This window comes from Actinia tenebrosa, unplaced genomic scaffold (genome assembly GCF_029948245.1).
Source record: "Actinia tenebrosa isolate PJP-AT-01 unplaced genomic scaffold, QUT_ActTen_1.0 PGA_scaffold5__44_contigs__length_20552954, whole genome shotgun sequence".
Lineage (NCBI taxonomy): Eukaryota > Metazoa > Cnidaria > Anthozoa > Actiniaria > Actiniidae > Actinia > Actinia tenebrosa.
In genome coordinates, this window is record NW_028292582.1 from 13,752,057 (window position 1) to 13,770,323 (window position 18,267).

An 18,267-nucleotide genomic window follows, 5' to 3' on the forward strand; every position below is an offset into this window, starting at 1 on the left:
GATAGCTCATTTGCTTGAGCATCATTCTGTTGTGCGCATTGGTTATTTCCTTTGTCGAACCAACACTCAGGAGCTTATTATAACTGAAAAGAAGGTGCTATCTTTATGATCTCTGAATCACCAAAACTCATCCAAGAGAATAAGTAGATAGTTAGTAGCGCTGTAGATTCTATTGCCATAATGAAGAAACTCCGTCTGACCAGTCCTTCTACCCAAATTTTCGAATATATAGGTAGAAACGCCATGTATGACATAATACTGTATTTTGTACATGAGGTTTAAAGTTTGGTAATCATATTTCTGTACCATATACACTACAGTTCCAATAAGTCTTCGACTTTAGGCTAGTATAAATATCAAACATAGCCTATATTACATTTTCTTAAGTTGCTAGAACACCTTGCCAATCCGTTAAAAAATTCAGCTCGATTTCAATTGCCGCATGTTTCTTCTGTATAAGATATTGCACGAGCACGACACACTATAGGTATGCAAATTTTCTTTCTGGGACGATATTTGTAATACATTTTTGTGAAATTAGAACATTACTAAGACCCGTTAACCCTAACCCTAAGCCGCCTGGAATTTGCGGAGGAGGGAAAACTGAGACCTAACGATCGTGCTCACATTTGATGCTAAATCCAGGAATGTAATCCAAGGCCCCAGGGGCGAAAATTTCATAGACTACCGCTACACCACCCTGATTCCTTGGCTTCTAACATCCAATGCTAACATTAAATTCATCATTATTTTCTACCCTACTACACTATATGGATAGCAAAACACTTTTCTGGCTTACCTCTTTAGGACTCCAAGTCCTTACAAAATGATTCAAGATGCTCTACTGGACTAAAGCCTTTTAGCGTCTTTGTTTTGACTTGTTCTCGGGTAATTGGTTATTATTTTGGAGTTCCGGAGACTCAATTAGGAATTCAAGAGATAACTGAATATTAACTGAACTATGTCTACCTCAGGCTATAGTTTTCATCTGAACACCTGGGAAAAAATAAAATAAATATGTATATATATAAAGCGATATTAAAATACCTGAAATCAAATTAGAGGAGGAAAGATTTGTTTCAGCATTTCTTAGTCAGAGTTTCCAGCATTAGTTCATTGTTTACTACATATTTAAACAAGTTATTGCTTTAAAACGATGGCCAATATATGACCGGATGATTACAAAATCCGTAACACTACAAGCAAGCGTAATTACTGATAACGACTTCAATTTGTATCTTTTGGAGCATTAGTGCGAAAAGAAATGCATGTAAACATAGTTGTTTACTATAGTCAATATTTGAGAACTCTTGTCGTTTAAATGTTTTCCTTTTTGTACTCAAGAATCAAAAAGGTTGTTAATCCTTCCATGCATCCATCCATCCATGCATCCCTCCATCCCTCCATCCCTCCATCCCTCCATCCCTCCATCCCTCCATCCCTCCATCCCTCCATCCCTCTATCCTTCCATCCCTCCATCCCTCCATCCCTCCATCCATCCATCCATCCCTCCATCCATCCATCCATCCCTCCATCCATCCATCCATCCATCCATCCATCCATCCATCCATCCATCCATCCATCCATTATAATGGCAATAGTAATACCACATCCATCGATAGCAAAAGCCGTATTAGGAGCAGCAGCATCCAGCATTAGTAGCAGACGTAGATTGATTTATACAACTTTGTTTCAAGGGTTAAGCAAGGATCTCTTGAACACCAGTGTATATGGTTATGCTGTGTATGCTGCATGATCACAACAACATTCAAACTTTAGAGATTTGATATTGTTTCCTCCTTGCAAGTCATAAATCATATTCCGTTTGCAAAACAAAAAAATAGGATTCGCATTGAAAATATGCCTCTTGAATTAGGGGTCCCAGGGATGATACAAGTGGCACACCAGTAAACTGACTCTTCTTTTTTTATAAAATAATATCATAAATTCGGAAGCAAAGTATATTTACATAATATTAAAAAAGTCTTAAATCACAATCCGTTGCAAAATATCTAGAAAACATATTAATAGCGCTTAGTGATAACTTAGCCATGACATTCACAATTTGCACGTCATTTTAAAGCTAGCTCAGTAATTAGCTATCCATGGCGTTCTCTCAATGCAAGGTGCATCACGATGGATAAGACATTTTATTTTTGCGATAATTTTAATTTGATGTACGAAGAGACTCTATTCTATGGGAGAAGATTTCATAAACATGCCAACTCTAAGGCCCAATTGCAAATACCGAACTTATTGCCATAAGTCCCATAAGAGTTTCAAGCTTCTGAAAGCATTCGGGAATATTCGATAATTTGATTGACGGAAGAGCAAACAGCTAAAATTTGAGCCTTAGGCCCCGTCCACACTATGCCGGATAAATTTGAATACGCAACTTTCCCACCGAAGCCGGAAAAAAAGTTTTCCGTCCACACATGAAAACGGAGAAAATGTTTCGCGTCCACACTAGTCCGAACAGAGGCGGCAAAAACGCTTCATTGCACATCTGAGCATGTGCATCGAAGATGGATTTGAGCCCGCGGTGAATTTTTAGCCTTCCCGCCATGTTCCCATTACAATCAAGACGTCATCGTATTCGAAAAAATTCGGATACGAAATGTTCTCCGTCCACACTGATACGGCTAGCCGGCGTTTTCAAATTATTCCACTCTGGAGACCGTATTCGAAAAAATTCGTTTTCGGTGAAGAATTGTTCCGGATTCGCCCGGACTAGTGTGGACGGTAGGCCTAACCTAATAAATAACAATTCGGATTCAAGTTTATCCGGCATCGTGTGGACAGGGCCTTAGAGTTCGCATGTTTATAAAAATTGTAGTAAGATACTCGCTGTAAAAGTAACTGATTCTATGAGTGAATTTTATCCTTCAGTGATTTACTTAACAAAAACTACTTTGTCTATGTGTGATATGTAAATAGACCCATTAAGATCAATAAGATCTGCTAACTTCTATTAATGTATTTGCAAATTTATAAAATAACAGTGATAAAATGTGCACTCGTACTTCATACTCATCCGTACACTAAAATGCCCTCTCCCCCTTGCCTGAACTTAATATGAGGATTTCGTGTGTTATCTTGAAATCTTAACGAGTGCAGTTTAACCTTGATCGATATCGATGATAAGCTTATTAAGATCATTCTTAACAATCGACTTCTTTGTTTTCTTTACATTCATGCTAACAAGCTTTCTCTGGTCAATTTTCTTGCGATTTGAGCCAAACAAACGGTTAGACTATCACAATGTCACTATCATTTGTTTGAAACTATTCCAGTTTTTTTCATAAAAACGTGAAGGTGAGAAGGTCAAGAAAAGATGTCAAGATTGAAAAATCTAAATATCTGAATTTTTATTAACAATGCTTTGAAATAATAAAAAAATGAAATAGCGTTTCCAAATCCAACAATGTTGTATATTCTCATCCATATCAATACTTTACTGAACAACTAAAAACGGTGCCTATTAACTTTAAAAAAAACCAGCCTAAAATGGCATGTTTGAAATGATATTTAATCAGTTCTCGTTATTCCTTACATAATTATTGAAATGATTGCTTGAGTTTTGTGCTTAAACTGGTAATGACTAGCGAACGCTGGTGGGGACTGCATTGTTGTGCTGAGTACAACAAGTATACAACCATGAACTTGGATACCGTGCAAAAAGAATTTTTCCGATATTGACGTTTCGTACATTAGTTACTGTAGTTAGTCCTTCGTCGGAGCAAAGAAAATATATTTGCATTAACTAAATTTATAGCAGGTCGTTCCGTGTCACCACAAAATCGATTTTGCACTTACTCCGACGAAGGACTAACGTCCGAAATGTCAGTTTCACAAAGCTTTTTGCTGTGATCCAATTTATCTACAAGTTCCTGCTGTTTTTTTTTCAGAAACACCGACGCAGTCCACGCTAGTACCCTACTAGTTATCACCACTCACAAAATCAATCAAATCAGCATACGCTCTTGTCTCAGTTCTGTATGATTAATTGAGCGTGTTAGTCAAACTCTGATGATTATTACAAAATATGCTTCAATAGAAAGCCTTATATATTTGCTGTGACGAAGGCATACCAATATTATTCGCAGACCATATAATTTCTCACGGGTCGTATAATTCTGTACCTTGGCCGCTTTATACTTAACTTTCATAGTACAAAATTCTAAAACTAGTTTTTTGTAAGGTTAACAATTGCATTGATTTTCATTAATGTATGCGAAATTGTAAGCTAATTCAATTGTCATTGTCAAAATACGATATAGATTAAAGTGAGTTGATCTTTAGCACTGTTAGACTGGTATAAAGTATGAAGTGCTGCCTTGGTAGGTCCTTACTTGACTACTTTCATGGCCCAAATATTAAACCATTAAGGTTTTAAGATTTGTGTAAATTCAACAGCATATAAAGGGTTTGAAATAATCTAAAGAATTTTGACAATTTCCACCCGCTTGCTTAACTTAAGCGTGTGAAATCTATCACGTTTCCCGATCACTTCAACGCCTCAGTTTATCGATACGGTTTAAGCAAAATCACTTCTTCGCGTCCCTATAAGATTGTTTAATTCGAATTGATAATACTTTTCGATATTTGTTTGAATGCACTTCAATAAAGACACTAAAATAATTTTATAGATGTTATAAAAATGTTCAATATATTCGTCTAGTATTAGATATACTTACGGTGCACACATAGGGTATTTTTGATTCCAGTCACGTTCACCTAAAGATGTAACTTGTTGCTTATATGTAGCAACACTAAAATGGCTTCCCATGCAAGAATATTCCAAAGTTTCCCAAACTTTGTGGCTAAGCATCTGTGGTCAGGCAGGAAATCGTGTTCAACTCGTATGAATATAAGCTGTCAGTACGTAGAGGTTAAGTGCGTTGCTATTGGTGCACTTAGTCAACCTTGTCGGTCAATACGAATTTCTGACTCAGTCAGGCGAAGTTGGGACAATTAGATTTTCAATTGATGTGATGTTAAACATTAGGACTTTGAAGAGGTTTGGATCAAAAACAGGCACCCTGAGGCATTGCTTATATTTGATCAAGTCAAGAGAGGAGCTCGTTCAGTTCTTTCGGTTTTCCTTCTCCTTTTTTTCACTTGCCTTTCGGGGGGGGGGGGGGGGGGGGGGGGGGGGGGGGGGGGGGAGGGAGGGAGGGAGGGGGAGGGAGGAGAGGGAGGGAGGGGATGAAGGGGAAAGTGACGGAAGGAAGGGAAGGCAGAAGGAGGAAGGGAGGGAGGGAGGGACGTGGAGGGGGGAGGGAGGGGGTTGGAGGGCGCGTCTTTTCTTTCTTTCTCTTTTTCTTTCTTTCTTTCTTTCTTTCTTTCTTTCTTTCTTTCTTTCTTTCTTTCTTTCTTCCTTTCTTCCTTTCTTCCTTTCTTTCTTCTTTCTTGAAATTTAAAATGTCAGATTCGTCAGCGCAAGTCATCACTCAAATTTCAGATCTCTGTCCAACATGTTTTTCGAAATAGGTGAATGTTTTCTCATTCCCGTGGATGTCAATCAAAGGTAGCACAAAACAATAGTCTTGTTGCTCTCTAGTACATTCGGACTCATTTTTGCTTGCTTGTTAATCTTATTCCTTAAAAAAATATATAAATCCATCTTCTTCCTGCTACGTTAGGAAGCAGACAAGGCTGCTTTGTTTGTAAGATTATAAAAGTCTCAAGCAAACTTGACTGTGGCATGGCTTTCATGAGGCAGCAGAGGGGGCAAGCCAAGCCACTGAAAAATTACTCACTGACTAAGCTGTTTTTAATATTGTTTTTTTAGTAGATTTTGAGACGATGATTTTAAAATCCTCTAATTTTTTAGTTCAATGAATTCCAGCTTAAGCCAACCTGGCTTTATGGCTTGCAAGGGGAAGAGGGAGTCATATTATAAAAACAACTATGAAAACTGGTTTTCCAGAGCTTGTTCAGTTTTGCCTCTTGCCTGCAAGCCCATATTCAGAGCAAAGTCTGCTTAAGCTGGACTTACAAACCAGAGGGTTTTAATAATTGAATCATTCAAGCAGGTAAAACCAATCATGTCATTAGTAGCCATTTCGTTTTAATACTAAATACTACATCGAGAGTGAATTGCAGCTCGAGTCATCAGTTCTATATATATAGTCAACTATAACGAGAGTCTTTTAGAATCCAAAACCAGGCTAGACCAACATGGTTTACCTATTGTGGCCAATACATCTCTTTTCGTATCAACACAGAAGAGTGAGTGCTCTTACCTTTTCTGGATTTGAAATTTCTGTGCGTTGGTCGTTTGCTCTGACATGTTCACAACACAAACAAGACAACCATTTTTGAAATAGCTGTAGAGAAATCAAAGAACAGAGCTCACATTGTTGACTCAATGCCAGCAATCAGTTTTTTACGCCCTCCGGGGCAGCAAAGCGTTCCCGGCAAGGCACTTTTTGAAAAACAACTTAATTTGAAACGTGGCTACTTGGAACTCACAAAAGAGAAATTTACAGTCGTTGGTATGATATTATAAGATATGTATATTGGCTTCATTGGCTTCTAGAAAGTTATTTTATCACAAAGTATTTGTTACATATCTTAATAAATATCTGTATTTAACAATTCTTGCGAGTCAACACTGACATCTTAATTTTAGCGCCCCTAAGAATATCCATTTGATAAGATCAGATCTATCGAATATTCTTGAGACACGAGACCCATTTATTTGTCCCAATATGGCTCTCTAATGATCGTACGATCAATGCGTGGTGTTGTTCTTAATCCCTTAAATAGCATTATCGGCTATTAGTCACGCAACTCCAACTCGCTCGAACGTCTCGAATCAATAAATTACAATTCTACTTTGGCAGTAGACGTTCAAGTTCGTTCGGGCGAGTCCGCAAAGTATATATGGACAATCATTGAAATGGTCGCAGTTTATCACGCAACGCGCTGTCACGCATGCGCACTGACACTCATGTCTTGGCTGGGTAAAATTGCTCGTTTAAAGAAGTGTCAAAGTGTCGTGCGTGATTTTTTGAGAAGGCGTCCTCAATACTTCACTATTTTGCCAGTCGTTGCTATCCGTTATCGCCATTATTAGATATTTTTCGAATTCGTACAGCATCGCTACGTTCCTTGATTACAGGCCAATATACTCAGGGTTAACCTTTTTTCAGCTTCAGAACATAGACCTCAAGCATGACGTTTTATACCTTTACATCTCTAAAATCGAATTAAGCCCCGTTTACACTAGCGATTTTTTTGCTATTTTGTCCATAATAAATAATGGAAAAGAATTTGCTTGCAAAGTTTTTTTCAGGATACCAAGATTTTCCTAGACGAATGTCTCTTTTGAAGGATGAGACAAAAGATTTTATATTTCCGAAAATTGCCATAAAAATCGCGGCAAAAATCGCCGCAAAAATCGCCAATGTAAACGGGGCTTTATACCATTGTAATCCCTGAAAATGGGTGCTAATGCCCGAAAGCTCGGAAATAATAAAGCTGTTTTATTATTTACCTCTATAATCATTTTCGGTAGCGTTTTCAGTGCTTAAGCAACCGACCAGGTTTAGGGAATACTCGATGGAAGTATGCTAATCAATGACCAATGCTTTTATAAACATAGCAAAAAGGTAAAATAATTGTAAATCGAGAAAAATTCAAAAACGTTTTTAGCAAAATCTCCATTACATAGCGCGCGCTACTCAATCACGTCAGCTTGCACCATCGCTTCTTGGAAGCACACTCGCGCACGCTAATTGACCAATTACTGAACGCGTCTAAGTATATACCAAATTGTGTACTTTCTAAGAACGCGCGCGCTCATTGGTTAATTGGAGGTGAATATTGTACGATATTCACCTCTGAATCTCGGAATATTGAGTCGGCAACAAAATGGCATCTGCCGGCAATCGTTTTGCTACAATTTCCGATGAGGAAATTGAAAAAATGAAAGTAAATGAAAGTAAATGAAAGTTTTGCTAAAAGGTTTGCGTGAATTTGTCACGCAAGCTGCAAGTTTCTGTTTGTTTGTTTTTATTGAATTATTGTATATAAAAATAAGTTAATATATACGCAAGTTGACATATGCTAAAACAATTATTCACCTCAGGCTCAGTGAATATGGAGAATATTTACCTCGCCGCTCGAAGACTCGCGTCTCGGTAAATATTTCCCGATATTCACTTCGCCTTCGGCGAATAATTGCTAAATATCAATGCTGTGTCATAACTGTATTTTATTTTATCATTTTAGTTATATTTGCTATTAATAGTATAACAAATAAGTGTAAGAAGCTGAAACATATGTATGCAAATTGATTCCTAGCAGAAATTACGTCACAGCTGTCAAGAATGAATGACAGAGACACCACAACAGCTTTCGCTAATTACTGCAGGCGCGTACTTTGTTTTAAGACACAAACAAAGAAACGTACATTATGAAAGGTATTTATGACTTTTGTTTTATATCGTGAAAAAAAGGCAGTGAGATAAATTGATATCACATTATATAGCAAGCGGTAGGAGTAAGCATATCGGTGCCAGCTGCGCGCAGACATTTTCTCCCCCATCCCCCAAGAAACAAGGACCAAAGGCAGGAAAGAAACGTCTGGGGAAAATACGGTCTTAATCCAATATGCGCGCAGGCTAAACTAAATCGCGCAAGCGATCAAAAATACATTAATTATAATTAACCTCTAACCCTTTTGGCCAATCAATGTCTCATGAGAGGAAACCAGTGTCCTAAGAAATATAGACGTCCAAATCAAAATAAATGTTTTTTGTGCTATGCTGTCAATATCGGTTGCGCAACTCATCATGTACAGTCAACGCCTTCGCGAAACCTCGATAGCAAAATCACCTCACTGTTGCGGACAGGAGCAAAATTCCCGACGAAAATTCCTCACAGCGTAACCAAATCTTGTTACATTAGGAACACCAACTGACGGTTCCGAGGGCCTCTACTGTAACAAGAGGTACAATTTTTCAAGGGTTTTGATCGATTCTTATTATGTCGAATCACCATCTCGTACCCAAAGCCCCTATTTCTTATTGCGCATGCTCGACAAAACATCAATTATTTTCGTCGAGCATGCGCAGTAAGAAATAAGAGCTCTGGGTACGAGATTGCTCGAGTCATCGATAGTATTTGAGAAGCCATAAGCAGGCTAAACCAATCTCTTTTTGTACCAATACAGAATATAATTTCCTTTATTTTTTGCCTTTATTAAATATCCACTATATCGTTTTATAAATAGCCGTACTTGAATTACATAATTGGTGACTTTTTGCATTTTGAAAGATTTTAGCATCAACTGTAAGCGTGCGCATGCGCGCCATGCATAAGTGTTTAGCTCCTTTTTACTTGCGACCTTTTTATCTTCTATCGTCTGACTTTTGTTTCATTCTTATTTTTCTACTTTTTTAAAATCAAATATTTCTACAGACGGAGTATATTTAAACAATTTAAGTCCAAGTTATCAGAGTATATGAAAAGTATATCTTCACTTGGTTTTGTGAATCGTTTTAAAAAAGAAAAAAACTAATGTTTAAAAGAAGCGTCTAGATGTCAAACATTTGATCTGCAAAAATCAATGTTAGGTTGAAAGATCATTGATTTCTGCTCGAATAAAGAATAATGTGATGTTTTTAAGCCCTGTTAAACGAAGCGCTTTTCCTTGAATTATTGCCTCGCTAGGAAAACGTCGAATTCATGTATAGCCTTACTTTTATGTATTTGTCGAAAACTTTGAACCAAATCAAGTCTGTGCAGCTCCTGAATGATCTTTTTTAAAAATAGGCGCGCAATAGATAGCTTACGTTAAAAAAAGCCCATAACTTATTTTTTGCTACAAAAGCGAAAGTTCTATTATCAAGAGCTTTAAATTGTTTTCTGAATCATACAAAGTATTTTCTTATGATAAATATTGACATATGATACATATATTGTCTTTTTCAAGTCCATAGAAATGATTAAAGTACAAAGATTAATCTTCAAATTTTTGTGAAAAATTATCGCGGAGTTTTATAATTCACTTGGTTGAAATTTCGAGTTCAATATCCAGAGACGATCCTTCTTCTTCGGCGTGTATTCGGTTATGTCCTCGTAATCCAGAAAAGCAGGAAAAGGATTTGCTGCAACGTTTACAGTTATATGGTTTATCTCCTGTATGAGTCCGCGTATGGCTTCGGAGAGTCACTGCTTGGGTGAAACTTTTCGAACAATGTTGACATTTGAATGGCTTTTCTCCGGTATGTATTCGGGTATGGGTTCTTAAATTCGAATACTGGGTGAATGCTTTGTTGCAGAACTGACAACGGAATGGTCGATCACCTGTGTGAGTTCGGATGTGGTCTCGCAAATGTGAAGATTTCCCGAAGGATTTATCACAATGTACACATTGAAATCGCTTCTGTTTTGGCCGCCTTTGTTCGTCCGACGATGTCACGTGCGACGTTGCTTGAGAACTCATCGGCAGAGAAAATGGAAACATTCTTATTGGCGTCTCACTGTCTTCGGCGCTAAAACTGGGCGAGAATCTTTCTTGCTTGAGCCTACAGATTGAGTCTAGCGGTTTCTTTTGTGAGTACTGTCCATAGAAACGCTCCGGATACATGGTAGCCTCACAAAACTGACAATTACAAAGTCGGCCATCTGCGAAAAAAGAAAAGAAAAGAAGTAAAACACCAATATTTCATAAATATTGAGAACTGTATAAGAACAGATACAATAGATTCAAGTCAAGTTGAATGGAAGGTGCCAGAAGAGTGTGAAATTCGCTTTAACACCAGAATTATTGTTTTCTTAACAAACAAAGCTTGACCTTCTGATTTCAATTTCCTTGAGTCCTAATTACAGTTTTCCGTCCAATTTCTGTCTCACTGTGGCATCCGCTTGTTTTCCCGCCTGCTAATTGCTTAAAGTAATCTTGACGTTGATTGGTGATTTCAGTGCGCTCCTCAATGTATCTTTTAGCGGCGATGCATAACCGGATTTCCAAAAAGAATTGATTCTTGAGATCATTCTGTTTAAACTCTCTCGAGACATTTAATTTAGAATTTGTTAAAGACTTTTAACACTTCGGTAAATGAATAATTTGTATTTGTTCCATAATCTAAAGAGGGTTCTTTTGAACGGTATCTGTTTCACACACACACAACTCTACAACACGTCACCTCTTAACTTTTTGCTCTCGACGTCTTTTTCTCACTCGAAGAACCTTGAGAATTATATTCCATACTCGTTCATTCTACGTTATCTCGCACGCAAATCTAGCTCCTTCTCTGTCTAGTTGGTATATATATTCTTTTTCTTTGTCGAATTCGTATCATTTCTCTTAAAAAGTCAAACAATTACCGCTTAAAGGAAACATTTAAGATTGTTTAAATCAAATCCGTTGAAGATTCGATTAACACTGGTTCTTGTTTCCAAAACCACAACAGAAATAATCATTTTTTTTTTCCCGTTCTTAACCATAACTATCATTCCAGATTTCCCGCTGTTTTCTATATCAGAATCTTTTCTTCGGCATTAGCAAACACTGATTTTTATGAGAATTCAAATAACAATTATTGTACGCGGACTATTGTTTTAGGTCCACTTTGTTTTCCTTCATCGATAAACAACATTACTTTGCAGAATTGACTTTCCAATTTTCCTTCAAATCTAAACTAAAATATTTTCCATTGGAACTTTAAATAGTTATCCTTACGAGCTAACCTTGAAGTACAAAAGGTTAATTAATATTAAAGTATTGTTTTTCGATTGCATGACTTGGTCTTGCGAGTTTAACAAAAAGTACGAGAAAGCCTACGTCGAGACCCCAGCTGTGAGCTTCCAGAAACATCAAATTTTCTGCAAGGTCATCAACAACTGAAACTACAACATAACACAGTAATTTACACCAAGGGGAAAAGTGTTTTTCTCAGAGGATTTCAGCTGTTGTTTTGAAAATGAATAACTGGATTGCCGTGATAACTCGTCTCTCTTTCTCTCTCTCTATCTTTCCTTTAGAACAATGCATAAACGCTTTCGAAATTTACTTGTAAATACGGCCGAATTATGAAACTGCATTTTCAAGTAACATTTGAATTTTTGTATGATGGGACGTTTCTTTTTCATATTACAAATTTTATTTTGTTTCTAATATTTCTTGTGTTAAAACTTGTGCTATTTCAAATAAATTCAAATAATCAGTCTAACCATGATTTTTTTGCAAAAAAGTATTAAAAAAATCCTCCCTAAAAGAGATAGAAAACGCTGTACAAAAACAGAAATGTAACACCTCGCAACTGCAAAATGTTCAACACTCATAAAGTTTATTTCAGAGAAAATTACTTCATCTCATTTCTGTTTGAAGTCTAAGCTTTTGTTAATTCGAGTAACCTTGAATCTGCAGAAAACAGTAAAAAGTATTTTAAAATTTCATTTTATTAAAATCGTATTAAAATTGATTTTATTGATTTTATATTTTTTTCATGGGTTAAAGCTTCTTTTCCCCGAATAACGTTGAACTCGCACAAAACAGCAAAAGAAAAAAGAAAAAAATAAGCAAATTAAAATCGAAATTGAATTTAAAAAATGGAAATGTAAAACCTTACCGCTGCAAAATGCTCAACACTTCAAAAATTTAACAAAACAAATGTCTTAAACAAGTGCGGAAAAAAACCTTACAAACATGATATGATTTGAAACTGATTTTTATTCGACATTTAAGAACTAACTGCAACTAACTGAGAGTTTTTTCTCTTTATTCATTTGAAAATAATTTTGTCTTGGGGTTATCGATTTCATGCAGTTACAAAAAACCCTTCACATTAAAACTTCATGAAGTTTTTGATATTTGGTTTCTTTAAGCGAGAAAAAAACAGTTATCATCCTGAAGATTTTGAAGTAATGCTAAAAAGCTGCGAATCAACTTTTCTATTTTTATTTCTATCGTAAAATGGCCATGTAAAAGAGCTAAATATAACACAGCATGTCAAACTAACACCACAAAGATGCTGTTAGGTCGCGTAAGGTTGTATAGGGAAAATAAAGGTGTCGTAGCGGTAGTACACTCGCCTCTCACCTCTGGGTTTAATTTCGGTTTTAATTTCTTGATTGGGCAACACATGTGAGTGAACTTTGTTAGGTTTCTCTCCCTTGATTCGAAGGATTTTTCGCTCTCCAATCCTCCTCTTCCCTCGGAAAAAACAAATTCTTTTTTTCCGAATTAGCCATGCCCTGACTTAGATAAGCCCAGAGGTAGTTTTAGAGTTTGATCTTTGAGTTAGCCCTGTCCTGATTTCGACCAGCCCAGAGGTTGTTTCAGAGTTTGATGTGTGAGTTATCCATGCCCCGACTTAGATCAGCCCAGAGGTTGTTTCAGGGTTCTTTCTGTGAGTTAGCCATGCCCTGACTTAGATCAGGCATAAGTTGTTTCAGGGTTTGATCTGTGAGTTATCTATGCCCTGGCTTCGATCAAAAATTGAAGATATATTTTGTAGAATCACTCACCGGTATAGAATACAGGCATGCGAGGAGGGTAGCATTCAGATCGATTTGCAACTTGGCGGGCGTACTCTTCTTGGCGGCGGAACTTTAGCCAGTTATTGTTGGTGATTCTTAGGTTATCTTGCGGAGTTGGACTTGTAGATGGGCTTGGCTTTTTACTCTGAAAGGGAGAAAGATATTTTTTATTTACAATAATATTTAAACAGGATGCTTCTTCACTATAGTGATTTTCGAGAAGGTCCTGTAAAACCAATAATGTAACAAAATTGCGACGAAATACAAATTTGATAATATGTATAAGCATTAAAAAAATCGTAAAATAACGTTTTGTGAGTCAAGCATTTAATGTTTAAATTTATTGAAGCATTTTTTAGAATTTTTGTTTATGATCTTTAGCGCAAATTTAGGTATAAATTTCCTGAGAATTAATTTATTAAATATAGATTTTTTTGGTCAAAAATGTCTTTCTTTGGTCTTCATTTTAGACGATTAATTTAGCTAACTTGTTTGAAGACAAACTGAATCAAACTTCGTCGCCTTCATAGTAGTTTTAGTACATTTTTAACGTTCATATTATTAACTCATAACTTGAAAATGTTTGTATATCGTGTATTCATGGGTTAAAAATAAATATTTGGTTTGAAAGCGTCTTTATCTTTATAAAAATATCATACGAAAATAAAAATATTTCAATTAACATTTTTGTAGAAATCATTTTCCCGATTACGTGGAGGAGAATGTTTTGAAATGATTTTTTTCAACAATATTTAATCACTAAATCGCTTTTCTAAAATAGTTTTATTGTTATTAAAGAAACTGCATTTTAACTGCATTTTTAATTCATTTATTTTAAATCTTAATTTTTACATCGTTCCCAATCTTAAAACTTAAAAACGAAATAAAATTATTTTTTTATATTGGCTGTTATGATGCCGGAATTCTCTCTTTCCGGATTTCTACTACTCTTTTATTTAGAACGGGCGTACAGTTACAACGGCAATAATATCAAAAAACCTCGACATACAAATTTACAGTTCATGACTTTTTGGTATCTGTGTTTAAGTGGATGCGTTTTAGAAAGAAAAATGACAATGACGTTGGTAGATAGATGTCCTGTGACAGTAATTACTAGAAGCAGGCTGGAGTGCAGACTTCGACTGTTTTACACATTTGGGAATATTTTCCTTCACAGACCCACTTGTATCAAACAAAATTTTTTTTTTCTTCAAAAATCTTAGAATCTCAGTAAACTGAAAAATTATACATAGAATCCGCTCTTCTGCCATTCCCTTTTTTCTTTTCTTTTCTTTCTTTCTTTTTTTTTTTTTTCTTCTTCATTTTTTCATTTTTTTAAGGTTCAATGCTTGTGTACTTCGATTCGAACCTTTCCACTGAGCTCCTAACGCAATTGAAAAACAATTTCATCAGTTCACTTGGTATTGTCGAAATGTTATCAAAACAAAACAGATTAAAATAATATAGTTCTCTTTCAAGAAAGTTATAATTAGGTTATTGGCTTGAAATGTCAGCCAGTGTGATTTATTACTACCCATATGATATTATGATCATATTTTCGTTAGCAGTAGGAGGAGGTAGAATTACGGTATTCCACCAGCAGGCTAGCTCAGAGAATACCAAATAAAATACACTATAAACAAATGAAAAGATTGATTTTATAATTTAAAATTTACCTAGACAATTTCAGGTTCAATCTTAAAGGAATTGTTAATGTTTTATTGACATGGGAGCGAAACTTAGGGAAGGATTGTAGCACAATGTGATGAAAAACAAGTTAGTTTAGCAATGACGTCGCCAACGTTCTTAAAAATATATTAAATTCTCATCACTTCGAGTCTTTTCAGGAATACTTCTCACCCGTGGCTCGTGTTGTGGAGCTAAGGTTTGCAGAAAATCAATAAAGAAACAATAGTTTAAACTGTGCGAATGCCCGCAGCTGTTCAGAAGGCTCATACGATTTGTACATATTCTATTGTGACTCTTATAATTGCCTTTTTCTCCAAGTTGAGCCAATTCCACGAGTGAGAAAACGAAGTTAGTCATCCATAACTTCGTTTTTGATTCTCAAGCACGTCGTTTTTGACTCCAATAAAAACGACTGTAAGAATGCTACGAATTAGTAAATGCGAAATAATGACTCCTACCTTAAGAATTCGCAATTTCCTGGGTTACTAACACAATATTTTGAAATATTTATCTGATTATCACAACCAAGGAAACCAGAAATATTTCATTTGATTTAAAAACAAACTTACTATCTTTGTTTTATCTCATTTTTAGCCTCAAGTTCTCCGTATTTAAGCCGGATTTTCCCCGCTTTATTCAGTCAAAACTGACTTACTACACCTCAAAATACTATCTTTTATTTCACTGTACTGTTAAGTTTCTATTTGAGTTCATTTAACAACTTTTGTTTTGACATCATTGTTTAAAGTCTTACCGGAGAAATTAACTTTACATTAGCGAAAGTTAAATTCTTAGAACGGTCATAGTAAGTTCCTGATGAATCCTTTTGATTAATTCTATCACAAGCCCCTTAATAACGGATATATCATTTAAAGTTAAGTGTGATAAAACTATCCATTTCATTTTAGGTTTAAGACTGACGGGAATATTAATCTGTTAGTGAGGAATTCCTTGATAGGTTTTAAGAAACAGCCGTCGAGATCTCAAAGTGTAGACACAAATTGATTTGGGAAACGCCTCCAAATTTCACAGTCATAATTATCGAGATATCCATCTACATAAATCGTATCAACGTGCTCAAGAGAGGGAGCCATAACAGTACTAAACGGATAGAACGGTTTGCTATTGGTACACCCCATAAACCTCGTATTTCTCGATCAAAAAACAAACGTATGGTCTGAATGTTGTATATTTTTTAAATTGCATCACCCTGGAACATAAATATAAAAAATTTTAATTCTTTGGTTCCTCGTTTTCAATTCTTAGAGAACAATCTTTATAGAGAAGTAACGATCAAAAATACGAACGTATGGTCAGAATGTTTTAGATTCAAATTGCATCACCCTGGAGCATCAAAATGAAATAGTTTCATTCTTTAGTTACTCGATTTTAATTCTTAGAGAACAATTTTTATAGAAAAGTAACTAAGGAGACAAGTCATTGAGTTGAGATCACCGTAGAAACACTGGCTCCATAGTGTATCGTTCAGTGTGAGGATTTTCAGCTATGCTTCTTTAACCTTCGCAAATTTAAATAATATTTAATTCATAGTATTTTGAATAAAATAAAGATGACTTGCATGAACAATTTTGAATCTGTGTAAAAGAATTGTGTAAAAATAAGTTTTAAATCTTATCTTTCTGGGGTTTTTTTCTTTTTGGTAAGCTCACGCGAAATCACCGTTTTTACCCGCTTGTAATCTAAGTTTGAAATCAGTATTGTTACCCAATAAACCAACACTCGTTATAATTTAATTGAACAACGGTTGGCGGGAACGAAAACTAACAAGCGCCTTAATCAGAAAATGTTAAAAGAAACTCTGGTTTGAAAATTACCTGGTGATGAACTGTACAACGATCGCCGCAATCGGACGGCAGCTCAACAACTTGATATAACTCTCCTCCAAACGGAGCCAATACAGATCCATTGGGTAGTTTCCAAGTTGGACAGTTTTGGAAGACGTTTCTTGCTTCAACGCAGTTTAAAAACTTGCATCCCGGAGGAAGATTCTGAAGGTTTGGCAAGCTCTGTAAAGTATGAGGGTTTTCCATAGCTGTCTAACACAAACATTGACTGAGTTAATATGATGTTTTACTGTGAATGAGCTTTGGGGAAACTTTGTTTAAGTCTCTGTTACTGCGCTATGTCAGGTGGGGATATTCAGATCTTACGAAGCCGGGATACCTTCCGCATTCACAGTACACTACAACACAAGAATCCATAACCTTAGGAAATGAATTAATAAGATTTAATAAAAAAGAAGATTCATGTGGAGCGAAAATGTCTTGGCTTAGCCAGATGACATAAAGCCCTTCTGTTTAATTTGTCCTCGTTTTCTAATTTAAAAATTGAGTCCCACGAAAATCATGCAAAAATAAATCCCTCAAATACGTTTGCAAAATTCCAAAAAAGCATTTATCTTTAGCCTATAATCCCATAAATTAGATTAGCTACGGTTAGAGTTTTTTCCTTCGGGTTTTCAAGGAATACGTATATTTTTAGAGTTATTGTCTTCGTGATATAATAAAAAATATTCTCGGGTGTTTCAAAATTAGATGAATATTTGTTCTTTGGTTGAATAAGCAAGTTAGTAATAAGGTGAAACAGATAGCTTATTTTTGACAATAGCATCTAACCTTGACTTCAAAAGATAACATAACAAACTCCTATCTTGTAAACAAACTAAAAGTCATCTTACTGAACTCCTCTCTACGCCTTCTTAATTACAAAATTACAAGCTGTACATCGATATGAACAAATTTATACTAATTTTGAGTACAACCAAGCATTAATCTTGTCCCGTTCTAAAAAGTCCTCCCGTTTTAACAATTACATCTATGCTCCAATTTTTACTCCGCCAAAGATTTGATATCTATATATCTATACATTAGCACGCCCCTAAGAAAAAAAATGCGTTTTCGCAGAGGGTGGGTCATGTTATTTTACCTGTATGAAGATTTTCAGCTTTGAGGAAACGCGAGGCGAGGGAAAAAATCTACTTCGGGCTTGGACAGTGATATGTACGCACGTGCAGACTGGTATGGACGTTACTCGCTCGTACCGGTTTACGTTTTACTCGTT

General features: G+C 35.8%; 2 protein-coding genes across 3 annotated transcripts in view; both read right to left on the reverse strand.

Moving 5' to 3' along the window:
• LOC116293340 (cartilage oligomeric matrix protein) overlaps positions 1-4,857 on the reverse strand; it is a 35,608-nt gene extending 30,751 nt beyond the window's left edge. For both annotated transcript variants that reach the window (XM_089037901.1, XM_089037902.1), the window contains exons 1-2: positions 4,698-4,857; positions 800-996 (exon numbers count right to left, since the gene is read on the reverse strand). The gene's annotated coding sequence lies outside the window, so the exon portion shown is untranslated. The remainder of the gene's footprint in view (positions 1-799; positions 997-4,697) is intronic.
• A 4,310-nt stretch (positions 4,858-9,167) lies between these two features.
• LOC116309018 (uncharacterized) lies at positions 9,168-17,382 on the reverse strand. Its single transcript, XM_031719543.2, has 3 exons — positions 17,022-17,382; positions 13,486-13,642; positions 9,168-10,641 (listed from the first exon to the last, which is right to left on the reverse strand). Exons 1-3 carry the CDS (start codon positions 17,235-17,237, stop codon positions 10,019-10,021), a joined length of 996 nt encoding a protein of 331 aa, XP_031575403.1. The 5' UTR covers positions 17,238-17,382; the 3' UTR covers positions 9,168-10,018.
• Positions 17,383-18,267: the final 885 nt, after the last annotated feature.

Bases quoted from the DNA above. Each gene is read 5' to 3' on its own strand.
- LOC116309018 (XM_031719543.2), bottom strand. From the start codon at position 17,237: ATGGAAAACCCTCATACTTTACAGAGCTTGCCAAACCTTCAGAATCTT. The intron at 13,643-17,021 runs GTAATTTTCAAA...TCTCCCTTTCAG, and splicing joins GTTGTACAGTTCATCACCAG to AGTAAAAAGCCAAGCCCATC. The intron at 10,642-13,485 runs GTGAGTGATTCT...CTTTTTTCGCAG, and splicing joins CATGCCTGTATTCTATACCG to ATGGCCGACTTTGTAATTGT.